The sequence below is a fragment of the Struthio camelus genome, chromosome 21 (genome assembly GCF_040807025.1).
Source record: "Struthio camelus isolate bStrCam1 chromosome 21, bStrCam1.hap1, whole genome shotgun sequence".
NCBI lineage: Eukaryota > Metazoa > Chordata > Aves > Struthioniformes > Struthionidae > Struthio > Struthio camelus.
Genome location: NC_090962.1, coordinates 7688157 through 7715282, shown reverse-complemented (window position 1 = coordinate 7715282; position 27126 = coordinate 7688157). Strand labels below are relative to the sequence as shown.

Below are 27126 nucleotides of genomic sequence, written 5' to 3'. Positions count from 1 at the left end.
CTTCCTCACCCCACCTCGCTTCCCTTTAGATGCTTACAAAGAAGGGACTGGAGGGTGTCATACCTTCCCAACTCGGCCTTTTTGAGAACGGGCACAGCCTGGAAGCTCCTTTCCATTTCTCTTCTCCTTGTCCTCGACGAGATTCTGGATATAAACAGCAATAATGTGGCATCTGCTTGTATGAATTACCTTAGGCCTCCTAGGAACAGTTGAGCGTTCAGATCGTGCCATGCATTTCCCCCTTGCATTCCTACATCATTGGTCACACGACATCTCTCTGAACCCAGTGACTCCTACTGCCAAACGCTACCTATCTATGTACACTTGGACACAAGGATGTTTAGTTACTGGGGCTGGCAAGTGTCCTCACAGACATTGCACCTGTGCTCATGCATTCTTACCTTGTGCAGTTTCACCACTTGGTTCAGTCTTTTCTCCTGGTTCAGCTGGACCTGTGTCCTCTCCAGAGCCTCTTTCAGCAGAGCATTCTCTTCTGCTTCCCTATAGACTTCATCTTCTAATTTAGTCATCTCTTCCTGGCACGCTTGCAAAGACACTTGGTTCAGCCTGTACGAAACAGAGCGTGGGGCTTTTACTCACATCGACACTCCAACTCCTGGCGGAGCTCCGGCTATGAGAAAGTGCTTTCAAGCAGAAGTATACGGCACTTGCATCCCTCCTAGGAGCCCTAGCACTACGGAGTTGCACAAATGGGAATCAGACCGTCTAACGTCTTGCAAAACACTGCACATGTTTTAGCAAGTTTTTCCTCTGTTCCAATTCTTTACTCTGTGAAAGAACCCTCTCCTCCTGCCTTTGCAGAGGGTAGCGACTGAGATACAGCCTCCGTTCAGGACTTCCCATAAGGACACCCAGTAAGAGAGACACCCTCACACATGTACGCGGTGTGTTGACTGTGATTCTTTCTGCTTTGTTCCAGAGCAGATCACTGCGTATTCAGAGAGTAGAGCGCAGCATTCAAAATACGAGACTTCAGAGGGATCCTGGATGGGTTTGTAAGCGTTACTCGCTTTGAAATCGCTATAAAAATACTTGCCCATTTAGAACACTGTGGTATATTTAAACAGGCCTAGAAATATCTTTCCAAACCACTTTTTCTGGTTCTGTGGGCAGGAATGCTTCAGCATTCGTGCAGCAAGTGAAAGCGAGAGTTTTACACAGGCACTCCAAGGGGTTCCTCCCGGTCCCTACTGGTCTGCGCTGCTTTTCCAGCTGCCTAGATGTTTTTCTTTACCGCAACAAGCACCACAAACAATGCATACAGTTCCAATACGTATATATCACTCCGATTTATCTGTCAATAAACCTTCAGCGGCTTGATCGCTGATTCAGAGAGGTAATTACGGCCTCATTACTTCCATCCATTACCATCAAAAGCAAGTCTCAGCAGGAACGCCAGATGAGGTAATGCCATTAGAGCATAAAAAGCAGCAGCGTCTGGATGCTCCCTTGTTGAAGAGACACATACAGGCTTCCAGTCCAAGCAAACAGGTTTTTGCTTCCCGCCCCTTATCACCTCCTGCAACACAAACACACACACACACACACACACACACACACACACGCACACGCACACACGCACACGCACACACGTGCAAGCTTGTAGGACAGGTTCTAGAGCAGGAACATCAAATTAGGCCCTTCAGGTTGCAAAACCAATCCTGCCTTGTTCCGGGAAACAGATGTTCCCTAAAATTATAGCCCACTCCACTGCAGCTGCAGGGTCTGGCCATCCCATGTTCGGGAGCTTAGAAAGGTTTCCACAGCCCTATTACTGGTTAAGCGCATGTGGCCCGGGAAGACACTACTACAGAGAGCTAAGAGGTTCTCTGAGGCCATTTCCCTGTCTCCGCAACTCTTATATCGAGACTGTAACCACAACAAGACTTTTCCGGCTTACACATGAACCCGCACTGTTTTCGACTTTAAGGTGCCGCACTAGTCCTTTCTCTAAGTTTCCCTTCGCTTCTCAGTCCGGCTCTCGGCCTCACCGTTCAGGGCAGTCAGACCTGCAGCTACGCCCCTCGGCCGATAACGGGTGTATGGGCTTTCTGTACCTGAGCTGCTCAGCACTGGCCTCGTAATCTTTTATCATTTCTTCTTTCCTTTCCAGACGACTCTTGAGTTTACTGATCTTATCGTACAGCAGCTCTAGGTCCTTCTGTCTCTGCAGCCCCACTTTTTCCCTCTCCTCCTGAGAAAGATGTTTCACAGACTGCATTCCTGTCAGCTCTTTCATATTCATCAGCGCTCCCAGAGCACGGATTAAATCAAGGTACTGTAGAAAGAATAGGGAATTAATTATTTACTAGGCCTGCCAATTCTTAATTCAAATAAGATCACACCACTCAGCCATCTGCTTTCATTCGGCTTTAACATAAGAGATTAAAATGTCGTAAGTAAACTGCTGCGTGCACTCCCCTTTGTTTAATTTCTATGCATATTTTCCCCATACAAGCCTTTCCAAGCACTCTTACAGAATCAGCCAGATGGGGGTTCATTCATATCATCGGGCAGATTAATTTGAGGCATTCAGATAGGTAACACACCTGCGCAGAAACAAAATCGACATCCCAAACAGCCGCTATTACACACGACATTTGTTTCGCAGATGCGAGAGTCTTAGGGATCAGACTTCTAATCAGGACATGCTGTTTTTACTATTTGATGATATTCTGCACATTTCCACCAGAAGAGGCCCGCTTAAACAGCACAGGCACTTAGCTTGCCACATATACATCCCGTGCCATCCACATTTACCAGTCCACAGCCTCTCTCAGATCATTTACCAGGCATGGAAGCAGGTTAAGGCATCTTTCCTCAAATACCCTACCTGTCCTTTAGGACTAGCCCTGGCCTCCCAAGGGAGCACCCCCAAGAAGTTTAAGGGGGCGGGGAAGAAACATAGGCCGTTGCAAGTTCTGTGGTCCCGAGATGTCCAGGCAGATGCCTGGAGCTCTTTGTTTCCTCGAACCTGGAGTTCATCCTTGAAGAAATTCCTGGCATTCCTAGGGCATCCAGATGCCGGTCGCTTATTGCTGAAATGCATTTGAAAAGGATCCACCAACTGCCAGTGTAAAGCACAACTTTAACACGTCTGCTGCTTACATACCATCTTCTCACTGAGGTCTAATGCATCAGATACTTCCACGTTTGCTGGCTCCTCAACAGCTACAGGTGAACACCCGTTAGGAAAACCGCTAGGAAACTGAAGGGGCAGAGAAAGATCAACAGTGCACATAGAGATCCTCGCTTCTTAGCTACCTCTAGTCTCCCTTCTACCGGTTAGGAAAACTGCGCTAGCAAAGCTGCAGTCCAAAAACTCCCACCAAAGTCCCTAAGGGGCATTTCTGAGCAGCACTACGCCAAAGATGTTGGGCAAAATACAGCCCCTTAAAGGAATAAAGATCCTCTCTGCAAGCATATACCAACAGATTTTACGCCTACCCCTCTCCCCACCTGCCTTTTTTACCGTATCTGAAGCCTGGATCTACTTCTTCCCCTGAAACCGCAAGCAAAATTAAACACAGCTCTTCCCTTACCTTGCAGGCCTTCCTTTTTGATATTGGCAATGGTAGAAGCTCCTTCCTGAGGCCTGCTTTCTGCACTATTTCCTCTGGTAAGTCTCTCTTCAGAACCACAAGTGGCTCAGGACCCTGGCTTGTAACAGCTGAAGGAATAAAAAAAAAAAAAACCCACACTTTGTAACAACTGAAAGAATAAAAAAACCCGCCCTGTGTAGCAGCTTCCTTAGCACTATGCCTTCCACTGCTTCAGACCCCAGTCCTGCCAAGACTGACACACAGCTTGGCTACCTTAAAGCATGTTTCATTTTATCGACTGGGACTAGCGGCTTGGTCAGGCGTATGGATACCTCCTGTCTTTCTTGGAGAGACAGGTCATGCTGCACTTACTTGAAGACCGAGCCTTCTCCAGCACCTTTAGTCTTTCACGGAGCTCGGCCAAGCCTTCTTTTTGGCGCCGAATTGTTTCCTCGTGCCTGAGGCCTCTGCATTTTGCGCCAATGTTGGCCAAGTCCAAAGCCAGGTCCTGAAATTAAAAGCCAGTTCTCGCTCAGCCTGAATATTGTTCTGCCCTGCATAAATGGTGAGCGAGCAGCCGCAACCCCAGCTTGGAGTAACCTGGGCAGGTGAATGGGACCTGACGTTCTGCTGCCTTTCGATAGTCGCCACTGGCAGGCAGTCTTTCCGAAAGCGCTGGTGCTTTGGGATGTGCTGAGGGCAAAGCTCTTGTGGTGTTTGACAAAACACCCGCTCCACGGATTTGGGGGTTAAGGAAAAGAGCAGCAGAGATCCCTTTCATGCTCCGCTGTGCCAGCCGGCTGGCTCTAGTGGAGGAAATAAAGTCTTTCAGCCCTCTGTAAGGGAGCTGGGATATGCAGCTGGGAGGGCCGGCGCACAGCTCGGAAAGGCCGCCCTGGAATTTTCCTCTGTTACTTTGTGCTGCAGTGGTGCACATACTGCTTTTGAAGCACAAATACTGATTTACTTTGTGGCCTACATTTTACAATGATCTTAGAAATGCTTCTCTTTTATAATACATCTGTGCACAAATGGACACGTTCCAGCACCACCCAGCATACTGCTTTATGACTAACATCCACAGATACAGATCTGGGCGAGCACGTTATTAAAACCTGCACACAGCTAATGATAGATGGAAAATGCAACCTTGGGTCTCGCCGTTTTGCTCTGCTGCACTGCCATGAGAGGCAGTTTCTCCAATAACTGTGGAACTGGCTGTGCTGCACCTACAGAGCTACACGCTTCCCCACCTCATCTTTATGCAGAAAGGCATGGGTGATACCTCCTGCTCATCATCCAGGCATGAGTCACCATTTGGCCTCGATAAATCCAGTCTTTTTAGCTGGCAGTGTCTGCCACTGTTTTGGTACAGGATGTACAATTTCTGCAGTCCTTCCATCTGCTCCTGGAGCCACCTTTGATTTATTCATATTTCTAAGGCAAGGGAATTCAAATGGTGCTCCAACACAAAATGAGAGAACGGTGACCGTTTCTTCCTTAACTTTATGACGAAATAGCCTAATCCTGCACATTAAAGCCTAACTGTTTTTTTTTATGACCACTACAGCCAGCACGTACAGCTGAGCAAGACTCACAAAAGGAGGGAAGAGTTACATGTTTTTTGTAAGCTGTTATCCAGCCTAATTGGCAATTATAACACCCATTATCGTGCACAACACTTCACGTTTGCAAAGTGCTGTACAAACATCAGCTAATTAGCCAGCAGAAATGCCTGCACGGGAGCTGAGATAGCCCTGCCGCCGAAGCTGTCAGGGAGGGGTACTAGTAAAGGCAGGGCTTTCTAAGAAAAGGAAGGCCAGTGATCCTGCATACCTTTTTGATGCATACTGAACAAGTGACACCTGAGGCTTTGCTGAGCATTGCCCATTCTCATTACAATTAAGAGAAACACTCTGTGCAGAGAACACTTGGAAGTTGCGTTCCAGATACGCACGGAAAAGAGACTCATAAGCAAGACTTTGGAGATTTTGACCCTCCAGATTTGCTGACAGCTGTATGACAAGGCAGCACCAGAAATGGGGGAAGATCACCCAAGCAACCTATTTTTAGCAAGAAAGCTGAGAACGAGGATATGAGACATAGTCTGCATGTCACTCCCACTCTTCATTTGCTGGATTTTGGGAGGGTGATATTGCTTCTCATAGAGTCTCGGCCCATGCAGTTGAAATGCATATGTAAGTGCACTCAGGCCATCTTGCCCTAGGTTTTGCTTTGTAACAACTGCTTCTTTCTTTTTTTCTTCCCCCCCCCCCCCCCTTTTTTTTTTCCTCTTTCTTCTAATGCCTCTGCAGTTTCCAGAGCTTTCCAGCAGGTGCGGACTTACCCTTTCGGAGACTTCATCCACTGCCGCAGTTCTAGCTTGCACTTGTGTTTGAGGAAGAGTCTTCAGCTCTTCTGCTGTTTCTTTTGAGGCATCCTTCAGCAGTTTCAGGTTTTCGTGGGCTTGCCTGTGCCAAGAGACAAAAATGTTGCTAAATACACAATGATGGATGAAGGTCAATCAAACAGCTTGCAGAGAACAGCAACCTGGATAACTGCGGTTGAATTTAAAAGCGTGGGTGGGAATAGATAACAAACAATGATTTAGTTACAAATCTGTTTGCACGAGCTCTTCCAAATCCCTGTGTCGGTTCATATGACATTTCCATAGAGAAAACACTGCTTAGCTAAATTTTTATGCTTTCAAATATGCCCTTTGCTCTGGGGGAGATATCTAAGTGAAGTCATCTGTTGGGAATCTACGGATCAGCTTTTGCAAACCTTTACGTCACAGCAGCTTATACCTTAACTCTTCAGCTACTGCTTCCAGGTCTTTATCCTTCTTATCCACAAGGTTTGACATCTCAAATAGCTTCTCTCTAAGCATGTTCAATTCACTCTCTTGGCTTTTCACACGACTCAGGTTCCGCTCCAGCTCTACCTTCTGTTTCTCACTGAGCTCTCCTACGGACAGAGAGGTTTCACAGATTACTGGTTTTCTCTGCAGTCAGGTGCTGGGTACCTGCAATTTTCAGTAAAATGTGTTTTTGGGATGCATCCCCTTTTCTCAACGCACCCTCACGATGGCTGTCATCAACAACTGAGCTTTTCCCAACGGTTCCTCACCCTGCCCTCGAGAACCCATGTAGCAGCACTCAATTACTCAGCCATTCCACTAGACCTTCCTTTACTGAAACCCGTGGCAAGGCCAGTCCTTTTGTGTAGGTGTATGCCAGAGTAACCAATCGCTCAGGCAATTTTCTTTCAGCTTGCAAAAGCGGAGGGTCACCTGGGTTTTCTAACTTGCAGGCTTTTAACCAAATACATAACTTGTACGCCATGTCCCTGCATTCACACTTCACTATTAGTGGCACAGATAGCGAGCCACTCGCATACATTACATTTCAGACTTGGTCTCATTACATTTCTCCCTGGCTATACCAGAAACTCAAATAAAGCCTCCGCAAAAGCACAGATACACAAACACACTGAGGAATCCCAGGCAAGGCTTTCCAAGTCTACTGATTTCAGATACCTGTTCTAAGAAACCCACCAGCCTGACTTCGCAAAAGAAAAGCCTCAGTTTCAGGCAACGGACCTTCAGCTGGGCATCTGCTTACAGACACCCAGAGTCACTACTATCGCTTTCATTCGTCTCAGCCTCTTAGCTTAGGAGCATGTGGAATTTACCTGGCCAAAGGGTACGGACAGCCTGGAGCTGCTTTGCCTTGAGCTGGATGACAACATTGCTTTACAAAGGTGACATCAATTTACCATTATCCACACGTGCCCTTCTTTTTCCGCTAATACTTAGCCTTGTTATTGCTCAGCAGAGGGATGGGAAGGTTCACACACCCACTGGAAACCATGCAACACAGTTCACAGACCTCTCATGTCCGACATTCGGGCTTTGGTTTCCACAAGCTCTTTTGTTAATCTGGCAATGACAGCCTCTTTGGACAGGATTGCGTTCTGTGCAGCTGCTAATTCTTCTCTGAAATTCATGAGAAAGAAAACTGCAACACCCGGGGTTCATTTGGAAGGTTCTTTTTACAGAGCCTGCACATGCCTTCTGTAGCTGGATCTTACTATTAATAAATACACACTATTTTTAAAATCACATCTTAGCCACATGAATTCAGGCCTGTGGCATGAGGATTTGCCGTCTCTCTCTCTCTCTTACCTCAAGCCATCATGTCATGCATTAAGGACTGGGCAGCGGATAACTAGCATACTGTTCTGCCTCACGGACTACTTGACTCACGGCACAAGGCTAAACACAGGAGCCCCTGGATCTTCCCTAGCTGCTCCTGCTAACAAAAGCCTCAGCCCACACCAGAGAACTCTGGGGGCTACCAGCATGCAGGTAATAATCACTGTCATGCCAGGATCTACGTGTTGGTGGTTGTTTATTTCTTAGGATCTCTGCAACAATGTAGAGCAGAGGAGAGAGAGAGAGCTGCCCTATCTCCCCAAATGCAGATTATTTCATTTGCAGATGTATTTCTAGACAAACTCCTTAAACGGCTTGAAAATATATGTTCTGCCTAATAAAAGGACCTCTTTTAAACCTCAGAGACAGAAAAGACCTCAGGGCAAACTGCAGTCGGCTCCTTTGTCTTGCTTAAGCTCTCCAATTGATAACTACTTTTCTCTAAGCCCCTCTAAACACGACCATTACGAGCAAGAGATCCTCAGCTGCTTACATAAGACAACCGTGAGGCTCCTCTGTATGACAAACTGCTAGTGAAGCAGCTGATGAGGACCTGCAGGGATCACCCTGAAATCCTACAGGAAACAATAACAAAAACAGATTATTTATTCATAACAGACAAGCATTTTCGGTCTACTCGCTTCTGCAATGGATTCTGCATCCCGCACCAACGTCTCAGTGCATGTCCCTCTAAGAACTGAACTGTGGCTTTCTACTGAGGCCTGTCTTTCTCGGGGCTTCACTGTTTGCATCCAGGAATGAACAGGCAGGAATGTACTGTGAAAAAATATTTGGACTTGCAACCATAGCATCTTACGCAGGCAATGCTAGATGTATCTATTTTTTCACTTCACCTGCTAAGACCGAAGCCGTTCTTTTTTGGAAACCCACATCCCATAGGCTCCAGTTCCAAAAATGTTTAAACAGACCCCTATGTCCTTCCTTGTTCAGGTTCACTTATGCTTAGGCTCAGCCAATAGCACTTCACTCTCCAATGCTTTTGAGGGCAAAGAACCCTTCTCAAAGATGGGTTGACCTGTCTAGGAACTTGGCGCACTTGGGAAAGTCACAGAAGATGTAGAACAGCATACTCCAACTCACAGTCAAATAGGTCCTTCGAGGTACGAACAAGTAAATACTGCACCCAGACAAACCTCAAAATAACATCCAAAGTGCTTTTCATAGTGGCAAGCAATGCACTACTCTATCTCTAAATATAATTTCACATTAGCCAAGGGTGTTCCCAGTACACACACATCCCATGCAATCCTCAGCTACCTTCTATTTTTTCCAAGAGCGCTACATTTTCCTCTTCTAAAGTCTTCTGCTGCTGCTTGGCCTCCAGCAATCTGTCTTCTAGTGCAACAATTGTCTGGGAATGTTGCTTAATTTGTTCTTTATATTCCATTATTTCTTCCTGAAGTTTCTGCTTCAGTAAGTCATTCTCATTCTGAAGGCTCTTTAGCTGTTTGTCTTGCATGAGTAACTGCTGCTTTAACACGATCTAGGAAACAAGATGTGCGATTTCGCTTGGGCACTTTGGGAGCCAAGACTCACTCCTACTGGGTCTACCATCAGAGAGAGGCCAGCTCCCCTTTTGAAAGGATCCATAGGGTGGGCAGGCTGCAGCCCCACTCATCAGGAGGGAATGGGGAACCTCTTTCAGCGAAACTACATCTACATCACACCCACAAAGATTATTAGAGCTACCTCTCGCTTCGCAGTTTCCTTTAAGTTGTCCACAGCTTCTCGTAGTTTGACATTTACAACCTCCTGCTCTTTTGACTTCGTTTCAATTACCTACATGAGGAAAACAGTGGTAACTGAACAGATCCTAAGCTTAGAAGGATCCACGCTTTTCTCTGCAAATACGCATCTAAGTGTCTTTGAAAAACAACATGGTCCCCAGACAGCACCTGACCAGATGGGCTGTAACATTACAGAGCATCTTCAGAACAAAAGAAACCAACTGTAGATGGCTCTGCTTTCCCTCCTACGCGTTTCACTAACCTCAGTCATATTTCTCAGGTGATTTTCCAAATCTTGAATCTTCTTCTGTTCTTCATCCACAGACTGCTTGAACTTGTCCTTCTCCTTGGCGACAGCACTCTCCAGAATCTGAGAATTAACAGGCAACTGTCAACCATTTTGGTAAAGATAAAATCATAAAATAAAGCAAGAGAACTTGACTCAGATGAGGAAAGCAACCAAGAGAGTTACTGATTTGGAGCAGGGGCATATTTTGGATGAAGAGCTTGGCTCGACACAAGACAACTCGATGAGGGAGGGGAAGAGAGCACCGTGGGAAAGGTACGGCAGAGACGAGCAGAAGCCAGTCAGCTGTTCATTACCTGGCTCGTGTGAAAACCTGAGGAAAAGGCTGTGCCAGAAGGGACTGACAGATGAGCACACTAGAGACTGTCTTACAAGACAACTGCAATATGCTGTCCCATTGCAGTATGTTGCTACGATACAGATATAGCAAACCACTACCTCCGATCTTTAAGGCAAATATGCCCTGTACCAGCTCCATTTCCCCAAAGACCTGGGCTTACTCAGGATTGAGGATGCCTGAGTGAAAACCAGTCATGTAGCGACCCTTCCTGCTCCAAAGGGGATATACTTTCCGGCTAACACAGACCTAAACCTAGTTCACTATGTGGGAGGCTGTTTTCTCCCCTGAATAACAATGCACTGCTTTCATTACTGGAGAAACATGTGTTGTCACCCCCGCTCTAGCAAAGCACCCTGCAAAGGAAGCACCAACACATGGCTGGGGGGAGGGAGGAAAATGCTTGTACGGAAGTGAATCTGCGCTTAGCCTCAATTTACTACAGACAACACAATGTCTTACAAAGCTGTCATACCTGGATGATGCAACTTGCTTACAGCTTTCTCACATGGATTTACAAGCAGTACTGAATTTTGCCATTATTCGTGTGCTCTTGGGACCATACCTAGACATTTTTGGAATTGGGGGCTAGAGACTTCTTCCTTTCAATAGGCAAGACAATCCTCATTTTTCCTGCATAAAAGACACATTTCTAAAAAATAACCATGCTGCCATACCTCTTTGCTTTCCTCCTCCTTTTCCAGTATAATTTGATTGATTTTTATCCGTAGGTCTTCCTCATGTTTCACTTTCAGCTTGTTCAAATGCTCTTGTAGCAAAGCATCCTGGGACTCCTGGACTTTGTCTAATTGGGCCTAGAGGGAAATATTAGAAAACACAGCATTAAAGGAAGCATGTTAGCGGCAGAACGAGAAAAAATGTTCTGTGCGTTCACTAACAAACAATTCAGACAAGACATGTACAATTCAATCTCGTAGAAGTAGCAACACGGACAAAAGAAATTCCCATATCACGTTGACAGTGGGCACTGTGTTTTTCGTTCTACTGCCCTTACTGGAGATCTGCAGCTCTCTGCTACTCTGCATTTATGATTTCATTTCATCACTGGGTCTCTTAAGGCTGCCACCGTTTTTACCAGTACAAAGATCCCATACGTGTATATATATATATATATATATATATATATATATATATATATATATATATATATTTTACCTCTAATATTTGAATCCTTTGCGTGGCTTCATGATTATTTTCCAACAATCTCCTGATACAAGCTGACAGTCCTGCAAAAGAAATGGACTATTAACCTAGGAGGTTCTTACACAAGCCATTTTTACCTGCCTGCGGTATCTGGCCAGTGACTTCTGGAAGTGGCGGTCCAGGAAAAGGCCTAAGGATACTGCTTGTGTCTTTCCAAAGAATTGTTTCAGCCACAGCTTGGAAAGGCTCCTAAGGGCCAGCTGAGAGCCTCTGGAACAGTTACTAAAACCCAGGCCACGCAGTACATTTTCACCTGCGGGAGATTATGCAGAATATTCAAATTAACCATTGACAGAATCACCAACGTTACTAAGACTTTTCTTGAGGTGAGGCCGACTTTGCAGACAACCCGGACTACTGTTCTCACCAGGAGACTTTATTTTAGGAAGATGGTATTATCAAACACTGTTATCAGTATTGCTGTGTCTTCCCTTTTCCTCTAACCCTGACACTTCTTCAAGAGCAGAGGAAGGATCATTTCTCCAGCACATAAATGTTATTCTCGAGATGCTTCCGGTGCTATCATGACCATGCTGCTAACCACAACAGTATTGCAACCGCCTCCCTCCTGCCGCTTCCCCACTGACTGCAGGCTGTCAAGCCACTCTGCTGCTCCCCTCTACTGCACAACACTTTACACTTTTAAACTGCGGTACACTTTTGACATGCTTCCTCCTCCCACCCTATTGTCAGTGCAATTATTCATCGCAGTTACGCTCCATAATACAAGTAGCACATCATATGATGCTTTGACACAGACCTACACTTTCAAAGCTACTTCGTTTTCCACACACTCTTCACATTAACTCATTTTCTGCAAATTCAACAGCGCAATTGCTCTGCTCCACAACAGAGATTGCAAAGGAAAGGAAAGACAAAGAAGTGCTTCGTTACCTCAAGATAAGAAGTTAAGATCTCAGACTGCAGCAATCAGCAAAGCTACAATCACTGCCAAGAACTGCTTCCAGTATGCTAACAATGAAAAAGCCACTTTGAATATATAACCAGGATGTAAGTAGATAAAGACCATAATATACACAACGTATTTGAAAGACAAATACCAAAATGTACACTGGGTGGTACTGGCTACAGAGGGTGACTGGTGTCAGAGAGGCAATGTGGAAGAGTGGTCACTGCCAGAGCAGAACGCATGACCTGCATCCAGGTCATGCTCTATTGGCGTTACAGGCTGAAAACAACCAGCAAAAATATCAGCTACTTGACTGTTCTCACAACTTGCTAAACCTAAGATGCAGAGATGGATCCAGCCTGAAAACCAGGAACCCACTCACATGCTAGAGTGCGTAACCTCACTAGCGTCTGGTAACATGCCCAGACACAAATATGAAAATGAGTGCTTGCTAGTCTATTTAGGCAACTGCGTTGCCTTATCTGCTATACTGCCTGAGGAAGGATGGTGCTGAGATGTGCTAGAGTCTTGTTTCCTGCTGTTATACCATGTCCTCTTCTCACTCTCTTCTCAGTTGCCAAAACTGATTTAGATGGTAGCAAATGTGGGGGCCTGAAATGCTCAAGCTTACGCTGCACTTTCACCTCTCCCGCTTGCTGCCAAGGAAAGCCGTTTGCATCACATCAGTTAAGATGAGCAAATGCCAGCCGGGATGAGAACCTTTGTCAGAGGAAGGCAGGTCCAGCCCTGCGCTCTCCAGGAGCTGCTCCACTCCCTCCATCCAGGCCAGGAGCTGGTGCATGGTTTCAACCACTGCTGTGTGGATTTCCAAGACAAAGGGGTCCACGCATAGAGCCTCAAAGTTACAGAGCTCCCGTCTCAGGCTAGTGCTGCAGCAAGAGGTCTTCAGGAAAGCCTGAAAGAATAAAACCGATAAACAAACCAGCCTCCTCAATTAGGGGGCTTCTGTGACTTGACAAATAACACTAAACTTCCATAAAAGCACTGAGATGTAACTATTCACGGAGCATCCCAGAGCAGTGCTTTCTTAGAATATAATGCAGCCACACTCGTCCATCAGAAGTTAGTTTATATGCTACAATGTTTAGTGCAGTCTAGCCCTGGGTACAGCCATGTGAAAACTTTGGTAAGGCACTTGTGTTGAGAGGTTGATACCCGCTGGAGGAAAAGGCACCTGGTAGGCCCTGCTGGGGATGGGTCAGTACAGCCTAGCTAGCAAGCAGGCTGAGGGGAGGACACTTTCTTTCAAACCTTCACTTCTGGGGGACAAAACTTGCTCTCCTTGATCTGGAGAGCAGAACATTTGCTAGTGCTGGTACACAAGCATATCTTTCCTCTGATGTATCCTTAGGTCAATAAAATGCACTCTGCCACTGCTATCTCCTCACTGACAGGTAATAAACAGTGTATAAACAACTGACCTGGAGCTCACATAATGATTCCTTGAACACCTCAACGTTTTCGGACAATTTCTTTTCCTTAGAGAGCCTAGAACTAATTTCCTCCTGGAAAAACTTCTCTTTTTCAAGACTTCGGTGGTTTTCTTCGGAGATCTGCCTGATCTTCTCAATTAACTGGCAAAAGTATGGGGAGGAAGAGGAAAATAAAGCACTATTTTAAGTAGTAGCCCACATTTTAACCCACATTTTCAGCAGAGGGAAAATCTATTCCACAAGAAAAGTCTGCATACTTCTAAGATTTGGCTTTTGAGAAACACATGCTCAAATAAAACTGGTGTGTAGCATGTATAGTAGTTTTATGCTTTTCTAATGACTTAGGACATTGTTTTTCTGGGCATTAAGATTACGCACTCTTCCACCTTGAGGTGGCTCTTCATTACATGCTTCTCGTTACATTTCTACATTTTCTCCTCAGGCCAATTTTCATGTACGGATACTGTAACTACCAAAGACCCAAAGAAAAATTTTCCATTACTGCCCTCTCAGCTCTTCCCTTGAGTGGTTTTAGTCACATGCATACGCTGAAGCACACGTCCACACTTTGCTTTAGCACTATCTAAGCACAACCCATGGCAGGATCAAGGTCCAGTTTACCATATACAGCTGTTTAGCTCTACTCTGTAAGGCTGCCACACAGGCTGGGTCTGCAATCACGCAAGGAGAACAGGCTTGAGAAAATGGGCCTTTCCTCAAGGCCTTGGGGAAGCCACTGAGCCATAGAAATCCAGGGCAGTGATTGAAAATTGCTGAAAAACGTTAGCCACTTAAGACTATAAGGTGTTTCCCTGTTATAGCCCAGTGACTTCATCCAAACTTTGGAGGAGAAAAAGGATCACATTTCCTTCACGTCATGGTGACCTGTCGGTTACCTGGGATACCTGCAGAATGTCTCGGGATATGGAAAAGTCTGGATGATTTTAGCGGTACTCCCGTGCACAGCGCAGGCCCTGCGGCAGCTCTGCAGCAGCCGACTCTGCCCGAGCGGAGCACCGAGCGGAGCACCGAGCTGCTCTTGGTGACGGCATCTGCGCTCACCTGCTGATCTGTTATGGACTTCTCCGCAGTTCCTGTTGCTTGTGGAAAACAGACTTGCACCACTTGGTGTTTCAAAGACTCCAGCTACAGCAGAGGTTAACACAAGGAAATAACATCACTGAGAATCAATAAAAATTCTGCTTGTTAAGTCTATACAACCCTACAAAAATCAATTAGAAGGGCATCTCTGTGCACCTGCTATGTTGTTTCATTACCATGGCCTAATCTTATGCCGGCTGGCAGGATCTGAGAGCAAGACAGAAGTAATTATGAATTAAATTGGGAGACTCTTATGCCTGTCATCTCTGACATTGAGACCTAGGATATGCTCTTGCCATCGCCTCAGGACATCGCTCGAGTTCACACTCAATTTTCTGCCACAACAGTTCACAAAACCCTTCCTTTTAATATGATGACTTACATCCCACTGACAGCAAGGCACTGCCATTAATAAAATTAGTTATGTTGTCTGCGAGATGCAAGTTGTAACCACCACCAGGGCTCACAAGGGAGGCTCTCAAATCAGCCATCAAGGTAAATGTGATTCCTGAACGTCCTTTGCTGTCATGCTAATGCTGGGGAAAGAGGGCACTGACATAGGGCTGCTACAGATAATAAACAAAGGCCATACTGCTAGGTACAAAATATCCACAAGCAATTCCCTGCAAGAATTTCCCACTTGAACACAACTACTGAAATAGAAACCTAAAAATGTAAGGAGACTGATTATGGAAAAAGGCAATACACAAGCAAAAGGAACCCCACAGAGGAGCCCCTGGAAAGCTGGTATCTAATTCAGCCCTTATTACAGTCAACCACAGCCTGGTATATTATATCACCTAACTGCTGTTGGTCCAACAGTACCAGAGATGGAGGAAGGTCAAGTGATTTGGGTGACTCTGGGGAGGCTTATGTTTCTGCCTGACACCAGAATTACACTGGTTCAATTTCCGTGCCTCTGAGACCCCTAATGGGATACTGCTAATGCATCTGCTTATCGTTTGCAGGAGATTGAAGCACATGTTAATGCGCAGCTTTCTATTCAATGCTATCGCTTTCGCCTCTGCCTGCTTTAGCAAGTGGCCGCTCTCCACAGAGGCCAGGGTGGAAGGTGCAAGCCCAGTACACAGCGAGCCGTCTGCCACCAACCCTTCGCCGTTAGCGAGGCAGACAAGGGAGGGCTGCTGCGGGGGGAAGACGATGGGGAATCCTGCCCTAGGATCCAACCCCATCCGAGAGAGGAGGAGACCGAGGCGGGGAGCTGGAGAAAGAGACAGACATCGTCAGTGTGAAAGGACAGCCTTACATCTAGGACTGGGAAACAGCTCACCTTGACAGGTAGCGCTTCAGTGGAAGCGTGAGACAAGGCTGAAGTGCTGAACCTGGGTTACATGCCCAAAAGGGCCTGAGGGTTGTTTACTGTGGGGCTCAGCCAAGGCCCAGGCCTGAGGGAGCGACCATAGAACAAGTGGAAATTGGCCAAACCAGGGGCAGCGAGACCTTTGGGACAAGAAGAACCACAGTACCCTGGACTCCCAGTGCCTGGTTAGGAGGAGCAAAGGTGTCAGACTACAGTATGTGTTGACACAAGCTCCCTCTTCAAGGCCTTTATCTTCTTGCCCAGGTGGTATTTCAGGACAGACAGATTGCTACGCAGTTGCTGAATTCCACACTCAGATGGGGATTTCGAATGGTTGACTCCTGTTTCCTCCTGCGAAACAGTCAGGGGCTCGTTGGGGACATCTGAGGATGCCACCCACAGTGTCTTTTCAATAAAAGATGCTAAGCATCTCACTGAGCATCTCAGTACAGTTCAGTTTCGTAGACGGTGCTAGCTCCTCCTCGGCCTCTGACAAACATCTATCTCTGTGCTAACCTACATGACAACATGCAGACCCGCAAGGCAGGAGGTTATCATCTGTGAAAAGTGTGGGAGTTTCTGTTCAACACTGTCAAGTCTTCATCTGTCGTTGAACATTTGAGGTTGCCTTCAGCTCCACAAGTCACAAAAGCTAAAAGCTGTGGTTAATTACCAAACGTTTAATCAAAGCCTTTTCTGCCTCTCATCAACTGAATTTTTACTAACAAACCATGGTAGCAAAATTGTGTGTTACAGGTTAACCTGGGGGCACAACCTTCTCATGTGAAGCATAGCTTTGTCATGGTGAGCTGACATGACTGTCAGACACAAATAAAGACAAATCATAATTTCCTCCCATGCTGAGTGCAGAAACTTTGGTGCAGTCAGCTAGCAACAAACCCATTTAAAAGTGGTAGCTCTGTAAGGTAAGGCTTTCAGTCAGCAATGGGAGTGCCCCAAGGCTGTGTTGCTGCAACAGACCTTGTCTTTAAATACGGTAGGTTCTTCTGCAAAGGGCTGCCTCTGCGCTGAATAGCATTACATAGACACAGTGGAGGGTTCGCATGGGTTCCAGACAGCATGACTAAGATCACAGAGATAGTACTGCATTTCCGTATCATATTAAACTCTCTGCATCTTGTACAATGACTAAACACATCCTGTTGTATAAGCCAATCATACAGCACATGACCACAAACTAAGACCAGTGCCACAGAGCTTTGTGCTCAGGAGTCAGTATTTCCTTTCTGGAACTCAAGCTCTGAATGCCTTTCGCAGCTATGTTTTTCCCCTAAGAGAAAGTGGACTCTTGTTACCTACAGCCTGAACTGTAGGATAATCACATTTCTTTCTCCTCCCTACCTGATCTTTGGCCCGATCCAAATCGGATTTCAGCAGGCGTTCCCTGCGCCCCATCTCCTGTAACTGCTGAGATTTCCTTTCACATGCTTTTTTCAGCTCCTCTTCAGCCTGAAACAATGAGAGCATTTGAATATCAAAGCAATACCAGAAAATAAAGCCATGAGCAGTTCTACCCCAATATCTGCTGTTCACAGCAGACAACTCGAAATATAGCTTTGAGCTACCAGGAGACACATTTTAGTCCTTTTGCAGGGGGGTGCGGTTGAAGCTTTGGACACCTAACACCAGTTTTTGGCCTGACTTAGGCCCTTGGGACATCATCCACCCTATACTGTCAAACACAGTGTCTCTGCTACAAGAGTTATCTTTTTCCCTCTGGGTATGTAGCAGTCAGGCACAGCGCTACTGTCTGCCAGAGGGGCAGGATTCCTAGGGGCTTTCTGCCCTGCAGATCTCGCAGGCGCTTCCTCTGAGTTGCACCATACCTCTCTGCAATTTGTGCCATACCTCTACGTCTGAGGGACCTGCAGCGCCGAATCCTCACCGCCCAGGGCTGCGCACACCAGGGCAGGGCTGCCCTCTGCTGAATATAATCAGATCTGCTGAACAGCCAGCTTGGCCGCACCAGCTAGTTCACATTATCATAGGGCAGCCCCTTAACAGCAAGTCTCCGTTTCTCTAGGTGCAGCCTAACTGCTGCTACAGGCACCTGGTTAAATACAGCTGTGGCCACAGGCTGCTGCAGAGCTATCATTAGCGTACTGTGAACTGCAGGGAATCGGTACCGAAGGGGGACACCAGTGCTACATGCAAAAATTACTTCCTATTCAGAGAAGCATCTTCTATCGCAAGGTCTTTAATGCAACGACAGAAGAGAAAACCTTGGCTGGTAACCAAATTCAACACACAGTAAAACGGACTTGCCAGGGGCCAAGGTTAGATGCAGGGACAAAAAGTAGAAAAGTATGAAGGATCTACTATAATTTGATACATGTTCAGCAAGTGCACCTGCATGGCAAAAGTGCTGTAAGACTTATCACCGCTTTTATTTTAAGACATTAGGAAAAAACACAGACAAAAAAAATAAAGGAATTGGAAACACTGGTCCCAAACAGGAGCTGCAGGTGCCAAACTAGCATCTGTCTCAGCTCTGTTGGCCTGTGGAGGCTAAAAGCAGGAGCGATGGCATAGCCCAGACTGGAGGAGCAACAAAGAGTTTCCTCGGGGGAACTCCAGCCTTGTAAGATGGCTGGGAAAAGTCCTAACCGTCAGGGCTTCCCAAAGAGCCTGGCCAGACATGAATGCAGGATTGGACAGGCCAAACTCAGCCTAGAGGCTGTCTGATGATCCACCTCACTACAGCGACACCAAATAACCCATTCTTTTGCCCCCGTTCAGAAGTTTGTAGCTACGTACTTCACCTCCCAAGCTGCACGCTGTCCTTTCCAGAGCAGAGAGCAGCTAGTTGCAGCATGGACATTTACCTTTGCCTTTTCAGAGAGCCTGTTTCTGATGGTTTCTTGTTCAGTGCAGTACTTCTGTATTTCTCCTTGCAGTCCCTTCAGATGAAATTCAAGCTCTCCAATGCGCTGCAAGAGTCCCAGCAAAGTGCAAGGTTTCATTAAGGGAGCTCAGTATTTCCACTATTGCTTGTCTTGAAGGTCTTAACCAATAAGCAATACAATTTCCCCATCTATCACTAAAGACACCACATTTAGAAGCGGAATGGAAATGACTAGTATGATGCTTATGAAACGGATAGGACGCTGCATTAGAGCACTAAGCAGGCCAGCTTCCTGTTTAATTTACCCCGATGTTTTTTTTGTTCTAGTCTATATTTATTGCTGTTATCATGACTTTCAAGTGGAATTTAAATCTCACTTCAAACAGAATTTCACTGCATTGCAAGGCGAAGTTACACTATTTCCAGGAGTTTACATTTCTCTGGTTCGTTATGCAAGGTAGATCCCTTCTACTGTAGGAGCCGGATTCCAAACAACTTTCTTAAAATGTCTCGTTAATTATTCTCTCGATGATGCATTCTTGCAATTGCTGCTTTCTTGTGTGCTAAATCACCCCAAACAACTAGGAACTCACATTTCGGTAAGCAATTACTTCTCTCTCTCCGAGTTCATGCTTCATTTCCTCTTTAATTCTAGAACACTAGAACGAACAGCAACCAAGGAAAAAAGTCACCAAGCCAGCCAGCCACTGTCATTTCTACAGTAAATGTCGATACATACATCAGTACTAAGCACACGGACACCTAATGGGTGGCACAGTGCCCATAACAGGCCATCAAGGCATCAAAAGTACAAGAGCATCAGCACCTCAAAAGGCCCTGTGAAATCATAGCCTGGCTGAGAGAAGAAAAATCACCTGCAATGAATATGCCACACAGATAAATTCCTCAGGCCTGAGCATAAGTATAACGGGAAGGGAGCGAAAGGACAGAAGGAGATGAATGGTTTTTTTTTTCAAAACATCCATGGGATTCTGAACATTACCTTAACAGGTATTTTCAGGCTAACCTTACACGGAGCTCTTCCGCATTTCAGTTCTGCATTTTTGAGTATCAGGGTTGCACAGAATGAGTCCTATACCGACTGCTGAGGGCGCAGGTACCTTCCGGAAAGCCTGCACGCAGAACAGCTCCTGCCTTGCTCCAAGCCTTTCCTGCAACCATGGAGCAGTTTCCGCTTGGCCTCCCCACAGAAACCTCCGAGGGACGCCCTGGGACATGCTCACAGCTTCTATGCGAGTGACATGCACAGCGAAGCGCCGCCAGGCACAAAGCAGCCTGCTTTCCCAGCACACCTATTCCCCCCCCTGCACATAGGAAATCTAGTGCTCTAACCTATAGCTTCTGCACAGGTTACAAACGGCTGATCCTAAGAAAAGCTGGGCTTCCATAAACTCATAAGACCTCTCAGCTCTCACTGACTTCGGCACTTCCCCAAGTAGGACGGGTTTTCCTGCAGCCACCCAGGGAGCTGCTCAGTGAGGATGATCAGCCAGAAAAAGGTATATTTCTGTGACCCCCGCCTGTATCCCAGGGGCCCAGGAGACCTCCTCTAGTGCCTTCCATTACTCAGAAATGGTGGTGAATAATTGAAATTTCCTGGAGCACTGCCTAGTCAGCCAGCCAAAATGGAGCGCCCGTTTTACACTTACTATGCAAATTATGCAGCTTCGTAAGGTTTGTCAGTTGAGCGGGGGGCTGAAAATGCACAGAGAAACAATCTGCTAGAAAGGCAGTTTTCTTTAAGGAAAAAGACAGGCTTGGCTGTCGGGAGCATCAAAAAGACCAGGTTTCCATGGCTAATAATGGCTCCTTGGAAGGATCTTGGCACAGGTGCTTTGAACATACAAATAGCTACAGTGCTCCCAGAAATTCAGGTCACAAAGTACCTGCACTCAGAACAAGGAGAGGGATTCATCTAGGACAGCCGAAACCTCTCTCTGGGCTTTTTGCACCATCTACACACAATCACTGTAACATCTCAGTGATACAGCTCATGCTTCTCACAGCTTCAATTTGCATGCAGCCCGACCCAGAAGTTACAACTGTCCCTGTCAAAACGCTGTTAAAACAGCTGCTACAGTCCTTCGCATAGAGTAGCAGGATCCATCTGATCTTATTTTCCACACTCATCCATATGTGAGACAGTAAATTACAGAGCCCATCATTAGGGATGTAACCTTGGCAGAAACAACTGCTAGCTGATTGTCCTTTTCTCTGTTTTCCTTCTTAATTCTTTCAACCTCTTGATTGAGCTGCTGAATTTTCTGCTCCTTCACACCAATTTCTCTTTGCAGGCTGGTCACTAGTCCTGTGAAAAACAATTTAAGTCAAAGGATACAAAAGCATTGCCCTACCAAACCCCTCTGGCCACTGACCAGCGATTCTCTGTGTTTTGCAGCAATCTGACTTGGAAAGCAGGGTCGGCTTTTGGCAAGCCACGCTGGACATCATTCTGTGACAACACTATTAACAAGTTCCTCCGGGCTTTGGTGCATATGCTCCCTGAAGGACGAGCATTTCTCTTGCAGCTCACATTCTCTTAGGTTAGTATGTTGGGTCTAAAGCTGTGATACCTTCTCCCTGCCAATCACTGTTATTACGGCATCCTTTTAGACAATGGCAATGAAGCAGAACGGTTTTGCTAATCTGAATGCATTATGAATGCCTGTTTGGGAAAAAAAAAAATCTAACGTTTTGTGTAAATATTATATTCCTCGGGCCTGATAAATACCGAGATAAAGGCAATTGGAAAAGGCTTGCAGTTTGAGGAGGGCTTTGCAGCCATGTGCAGAGCAGCAGGAACTCAGAGCCTGATGATCAGCATGTGAGGGATCCCCTGGTGCCACTGCAGGCAACCGAACAAGGCTGCTTTCAAGCAGCTCGGAGCCTAATCTACAATCAGTGTTTGCTGGTTTGCTTTTGAACTCAATTCTGCGTGCCATCTCTCTCTGCCTTATGCCCTCATGTTTTTCCTCACTCCCATCGCGGTCATTATGTTAGAGACTACCTGCAAGTCCCAAAGATCCACAAGAAATAGAAAAAGAGGTAGAATTTGTATGAGCCTCGACAAGTCATTTCTTGTCAGGACAATTTACAAATACTTAGTCATTTTGAAGTGCCACTCCTAAACTGTTTAGTGCTCTAAACTGAGTTCCCCAAAATGCCAATGGAAAAATACCTGCAGTCAGAGATTGATCCCTCTTTAACTTCTCGCTTTCCTTCTTCAGGCTTACAATTTCTAGGTCTCTTTCAGAGAGGGAATGGCTAAAAACTTGGCTTGAGTCTTTCTGGAGGTTGCTGATCTACAAAACACAGAATAATGCACACTCCATTGGGAGCAGCTCTAATACATTTCTGTTCTAAGCACAAAGTAAACATTCTCTAGGCTTCAAAAAGAGTCAACTGTTTTCTGATTTACATTAACTTTTCATACCCTCACAGAAAGTCCTAGTTCTTACAGGATCAAAAGCCGACAGCATTTTAGGAGAAACTCCTCTCGCTACAGCGATCAAATGTTCTTCCTGCTTCTGAAACTTAAACACTCAGACAGAAAAATTCCTATGTTTCTCACCGATTCCGCATGGGCAGTGCTGACGGTATTTCTACGGATAACACAAAAGCTACCTGTCTATTACTACCCAGTTCAGAGAGGTAAATCTAGCCCTTCAAGGTCACAGTCTGATGGGGTTACTCTCCAGTGTCTTTGGCTAATTCTCAGAAATAATTGTTTCCGACAGCGTCTTCTTAAAGCGCTTTTGGCTGTTCACACATAATATAAATAATAATATAAAAGGCACCAGCGAAACAACGTATCATGCTGTCTGCAATCCTGAGAATATACAGCTGGGGCTGGCTGAAAACGCTAGCACAATAACAGCCAGAAACACCTGTAGATTTGTAGCCCTCAAAGTGCATCCGTATTTATTATACAGAAAAGCAGATCTGGAGATGCTAATAACTCAGGTTCACATTTCCACTGCAAACACGGTTCTTATGTTCCCTACCGGGTATCAGGAGCAGGGAAGAATCTGTACAATCTACTTCTGCATATCATCGCCACAAAGGCAACCAACAGAAAGTGAAAATATACTTCCCACTGCTAAAATCACTGGTTTCAGGAACCTTTCTCAAACCAATTGTTGGAGAAGCTAAAAGAGTGAACACAGTGGTGGAAGGGCCTTTTGTTAGGGAAGGAAAGCTGTCTGGATGATACAGAGGGCACATCATCTCGGCAGTGTAAGAGGAGAGATGCCGGCAATACCCCCAGAATTGGATCTCTTTTTTGCCGCATGGAACTTGCCTATCAAAAGTTCCTGTTTCTGACACACAGTCAGAATGAGCACACAGCATTTCACAGCCTCCTTCAGATCTAGTCTGTATAAAATATGTGCCAATACTGGTCTCCTCATCACCATGTCAAGCAGGTTTGGCTTTGCCACCCCATTTCAACACAAGCCCCAGATCTAAGGAAGCCTGGCTGCCGAAGCCTGTGCGTCTCGTATTGGACTGACAGCTTTGATTGACTCTTCTCCCACATTTGAGATATTTAGGAGGACTCAGTCCGTCAGGCTGTCTCTCAAACACATATTCTGTTGTCCAATAAAACATGGGTGCATGCTGTAACATATCCCTTGACAAGACAATTATGCTCTCTCTCTTCTACACAGCCATCTACTTTCACCTGACTGCCAAAGAGCCTAATTGCCCTTGGGACTATAACCCCCCCTTCGAACGCAACTGTTGAGTCAGTTCCTGGGGAAAGAGTGGTGAAGGGGAAAGAGGGGGTCATGGAGCCTGACCCAGCACGATGGTGCATGCCTTTTTTCCACCACCAAGTTGGCTTAAACACGTTTGCCTTCCTCCTGCAGTATTACAGATTCTACCACATTAAATGGGAAATTTAGTTACCAGCTTTTGTAAGGGAAACTCGTACAAAGAGCTATCAAATGCACAGCTTACGTTGCCCTACGCAACTTACAGAGCTGAAAAAACAAGGTGTTAAACGAAACTCCCCAAACTAGGGTTTTGTACATTAGAGAGAGATTTGCAATGGATAGTGCCTATTTAAGCATTCAGTACCTGTTCTTTTAAGGCTTTAATCTCTCCCATTTTTGCCCCCATTTCTCGGTCAAAGGTCAGTAGCTTCTGAGTCAGCTCTACATTGTTTCTAGCAGCAGCCTGAGCCATGGTCTTTGCCATCATTGCAATTTCATCCTGAAGATTTGCTATCACTGTGTCTTTATGCTTCATTTCGGTTTCAAATCCAGAGAGGCGACTGATTTCCTTTTCCAGTCTCAGAAGCTTTTCATCCTGCATGCAGATTTCATGTGAGGTCTCACAGTCTCCAGCTACAGAGACACCAGGCTCTCCAGTAATAACTAAAACCACTTATTTTCATAAAACACAGGGACAACTTTGGACAAAGACATTCTTCTATTATTAATAATTTACTGCAGTCACCCTGTGACATCCATACTTTTCAGATACAATCAACACCTTTTACCTTCTCACCCTGAATTTCAGTAGTGCTAAGTCATCCGATTCCTCAGCCTACCCAGTAGTTCTCATTCGTGGGAGTAATCCCATTTGAAGTGAGTCACTGCTCACTGATGCGACTCTTGGTCAGACACACTAACATTTTGCGTGGCATTTCTGCTTCCTTTACCTACCAGTCAGAGCAATCACTCACAATACACTCCCTCGAGAACGGGACAGTTTCTGTTTTCTGCACCCCTCACACGTTCCTCAACATCACCTTTTCCTGAAGAAGGAAATCCACGTTATGAATTCCCAGTGAAGGAACTCCTGCCGCACCACTCTGACCACTTCCTGATACGTTTGTCAAGTCTGAAGGAAAACAAACGAAATTGTACCAAAATTGAGTATGAGAACTAGTTCTGATCAGGATTAATTCTTCTTTGACGGCTCTCTCCCACTTGTCTAAAAATAACTCTAAGGCAACTGCTATTTTACAGTCTATGAGCTCAGCCCACAAACAGAATAACCAAGTATTTTGTACTAAGACACTCATTAGTGCAAAGGATCTATACAACACAGAGGAATAATACACCTCTGGGAAATAAAAAAGCCTCAGAGGCAAACAGAGACACAACAGATGAAGGCTCCTCTAAATTGGCAACATTGCCCTACCCTGCAAGAAGAAGCTATAATTTTAAAACTTATAGCACGTGAAGAGTTACATTAACGAGGATTAGCACATGAAGATCCTTTTGGCTCTGGTCCACAACATCCTATGAGTATGTGCTACCTTGATGCATGTGCTTCACTCTCATCACCTTTGGTGGAATTTCAAGTTAGGCACATGCACACGTACTGCTCTTTATGCTACACTGCTGTGACTGCATTGTAATGCCCTTGGGTCTGGAACAGCGTGTGTATTTTAGTGGTTTACTAGTGACTTCATACTGTCTATCCCTGCTGAAAAAGAAAAAAACCCAGGAAAATAACCACACCGCATATTATGCTATAGCATGCTACATTCACAGCAAAATTCTTGTTCTACAAATGTACACTTCTACAAGTACATTGTACAGTTTTACGAGTGCACAAGGTACTACAATTTGCTGATGTGTCAATTCATGTATCCAAGCCAATCTTGGTTAATAAATGGTTTTGTTTCTTCAGTTGTATTTGCACCCCCAAAGCCTTCCCTTTGCTCTGCCACTATTGCAGACTTTACTTTCTAAAAAAGGTATCAGCTATGGCTCTACTTTTAAGTTCCTTTACTGAAAGCAGCCAGTAATTGCACATCAAAAGAAGAAAAAAACACCAGTTCAAACAAGAGACTGCAATAAGTGCATGAGTCACTGGTGAAGATAAAGTCAGTAATCACTGCACAAGGTCACACACAAGGAAAAAGGAAGAGGAAATGTCACCCACACTAAGGCAATGACATTCCTCATTGTTTGTCAAAGAACATTTCTTAACTTACCCAGCTTCACTTGACAACGAATAACACCCAGTTGCTTATGCTGCTTGTCACTTATACAGCACAAATCAAAAAGCTCTCTGTTCAGATCACCATAACTCAATGCAAAAGTGGTCTGAGAGGACACAAGGCTACAGACTGCTGGGTAAGCACGGGTGAAAAAGGTCAGCCCACGTACCACCAACAATTCCTTCAATGCGATATCAAGAATTCCTGCAAACATCAGGAAGTACCTTGCCTCGCTGCAGAGGACCTACTGAAAGTATCTGGAGAGAAAGAGGAGGTCACGCTCCTAGCCCAGGCACTCATAGGGTGCTTTCTGAGCGGCGGATGGGGCACACGTCCACCTGCTCCGGAGGCCCAGCTGCTGTGCGTGCTGGGGCAATGCTGAGACTGAAGCAAAGGGAGGTGGGGAGGAGTCGAAGGAGCATGAAGTTTGGGCTCCGTAACCAACTGGTGTTGCCCAGGCCATGCCGTGCGACGCTTCACTGGTGGATAGGACAGCTGCAGCGGAAAAAGGACACCACATTAGCAGGAGTTTCAGAAGTTTTCTAGCCTATGCTGAATGCGCAATATGCACTACAAACCCCAGCCACATGTCTGAGCTGAAGTGCAATAACACTGAATTAACCTGACCTTCTTTCCAACCCCCACTGTTTGAGTATTCGATTTAAACCATGATGCATAAACGCTTAAGGAGGATTTTGGGGAGCTCGTTGCTTTTTTTTTCCCCGCTTCACTCTTTGTCCAGATGTGACTAGCCTGATTCTTTGTGTCATTTGCCAAACCTGTAAGCTTTCCTTTCATGCCTCTCCTGGATCACGTACAAACAGTCCTACACTGCCAAAGTCAGTAACAGCCCCCCACTTCTCTGCTGACAAATCAAATAGCATTAAGAACGGAAGTCACTTGGTCCAGTGACTTGCTTGAAGTTCAATATATTCTTAAGTGCTTACCTACCAGAACCTTGAGTTTTAACCGAGCCTTGTTAAGGATTCTGCCAGTTTTCGACTATTTTGGAACTCTAGCTAATTATGAAGACACTCACTTCTTTCAGAGGAGCGCTGCTGATATATATCAGCGTTACCACACTTTGGGACTCTTCTGGG

At 45.7% G+C, this 27126-nt stretch overlaps 1 protein-coding gene across 10 annotated transcripts in view; it reads right to left on the bottom strand.

Annotated features, from left to right (window-relative positions):
- Positions 1–27126, bottom strand: part of FHAD1 (forkhead associated phosphopeptide binding domain 1) — a 39862-nt gene that overhangs the window by 8166 nt on the left and 4570 nt on the right. For 4 of the 10 annotated variants that reach the window (XR_011135694.1, XM_068915610.1, XM_068915608.1 and 1 more), the window contains exons 4-29: positions 26251–26521; positions 24824–24915; positions 24148–24378; positions 22247–22370; positions 21246–21376; positions 19641–19706; positions 19028–19132; positions 17544–17651; positions 14822–14905; positions 13748–13900; positions 13026–13221; positions 11473–11648; positions 10849–10986; positions 9790–9897; positions 9490–9579; positions 9058–9283; positions 8273–8354; positions 7454–7560; positions 6371–6530; positions 5911–6034; positions 3936–4071; positions 3564–3691; positions 3134–3229; positions 2079–2299; positions 402–567; positions 64–144 (exon numbers count right to left, since the gene is read on the bottom strand). Coding sequence is in view for 7 of the 10 variants with exons in the window: in XM_068915610.1 (XP_068771711.1) it covers positions 64–144; positions 402–567; positions 2079–2299; positions 3134–3229; positions 3564–3691; positions 3936–4071; positions 5911–6034; positions 6371–6530; positions 7454–7560; positions 8273–8354; positions 9058–9283; positions 9490–9579; positions 9790–9897; positions 10849–10986; positions 11473–11648; positions 13026–13221; positions 13748–13900; positions 14822–14905; positions 17544–17651; positions 19028–19132; positions 19641–19706; positions 21246–21376; positions 22247–22370; positions 24148–24378; positions 24824–24915; positions 26251–26521 (3600 nt within the window). In the remaining 3 variants the exon portion in view is untranslated. Of the gene's footprint in view, positions 1–63; positions 145–401; positions 568–2078; positions 2300–3133; positions 3230–3563; positions 3692–3935; positions 4072–5910; positions 6035–6370; positions 6531–7453; positions 7561–8272; positions 8355–9057; positions 9284–9489; positions 9580–9789; positions 9898–10848; positions 10987–11347; positions 11419–11472; positions 11649–13025; positions 13222–13747; positions 13901–14821; positions 14906–17543; positions 17652–19027; positions 19133–19640; positions 19707–21245; positions 21377–22246; positions 22371–24147; positions 24379–24823; positions 24916–26250; positions 26522–27126 lie in introns of all 10 variants that reach the window. The other 6 variants (XM_068915609.1, XR_011135695.1, XM_068915612.1 and 3 more) reach the window with 6 other exon arrangements.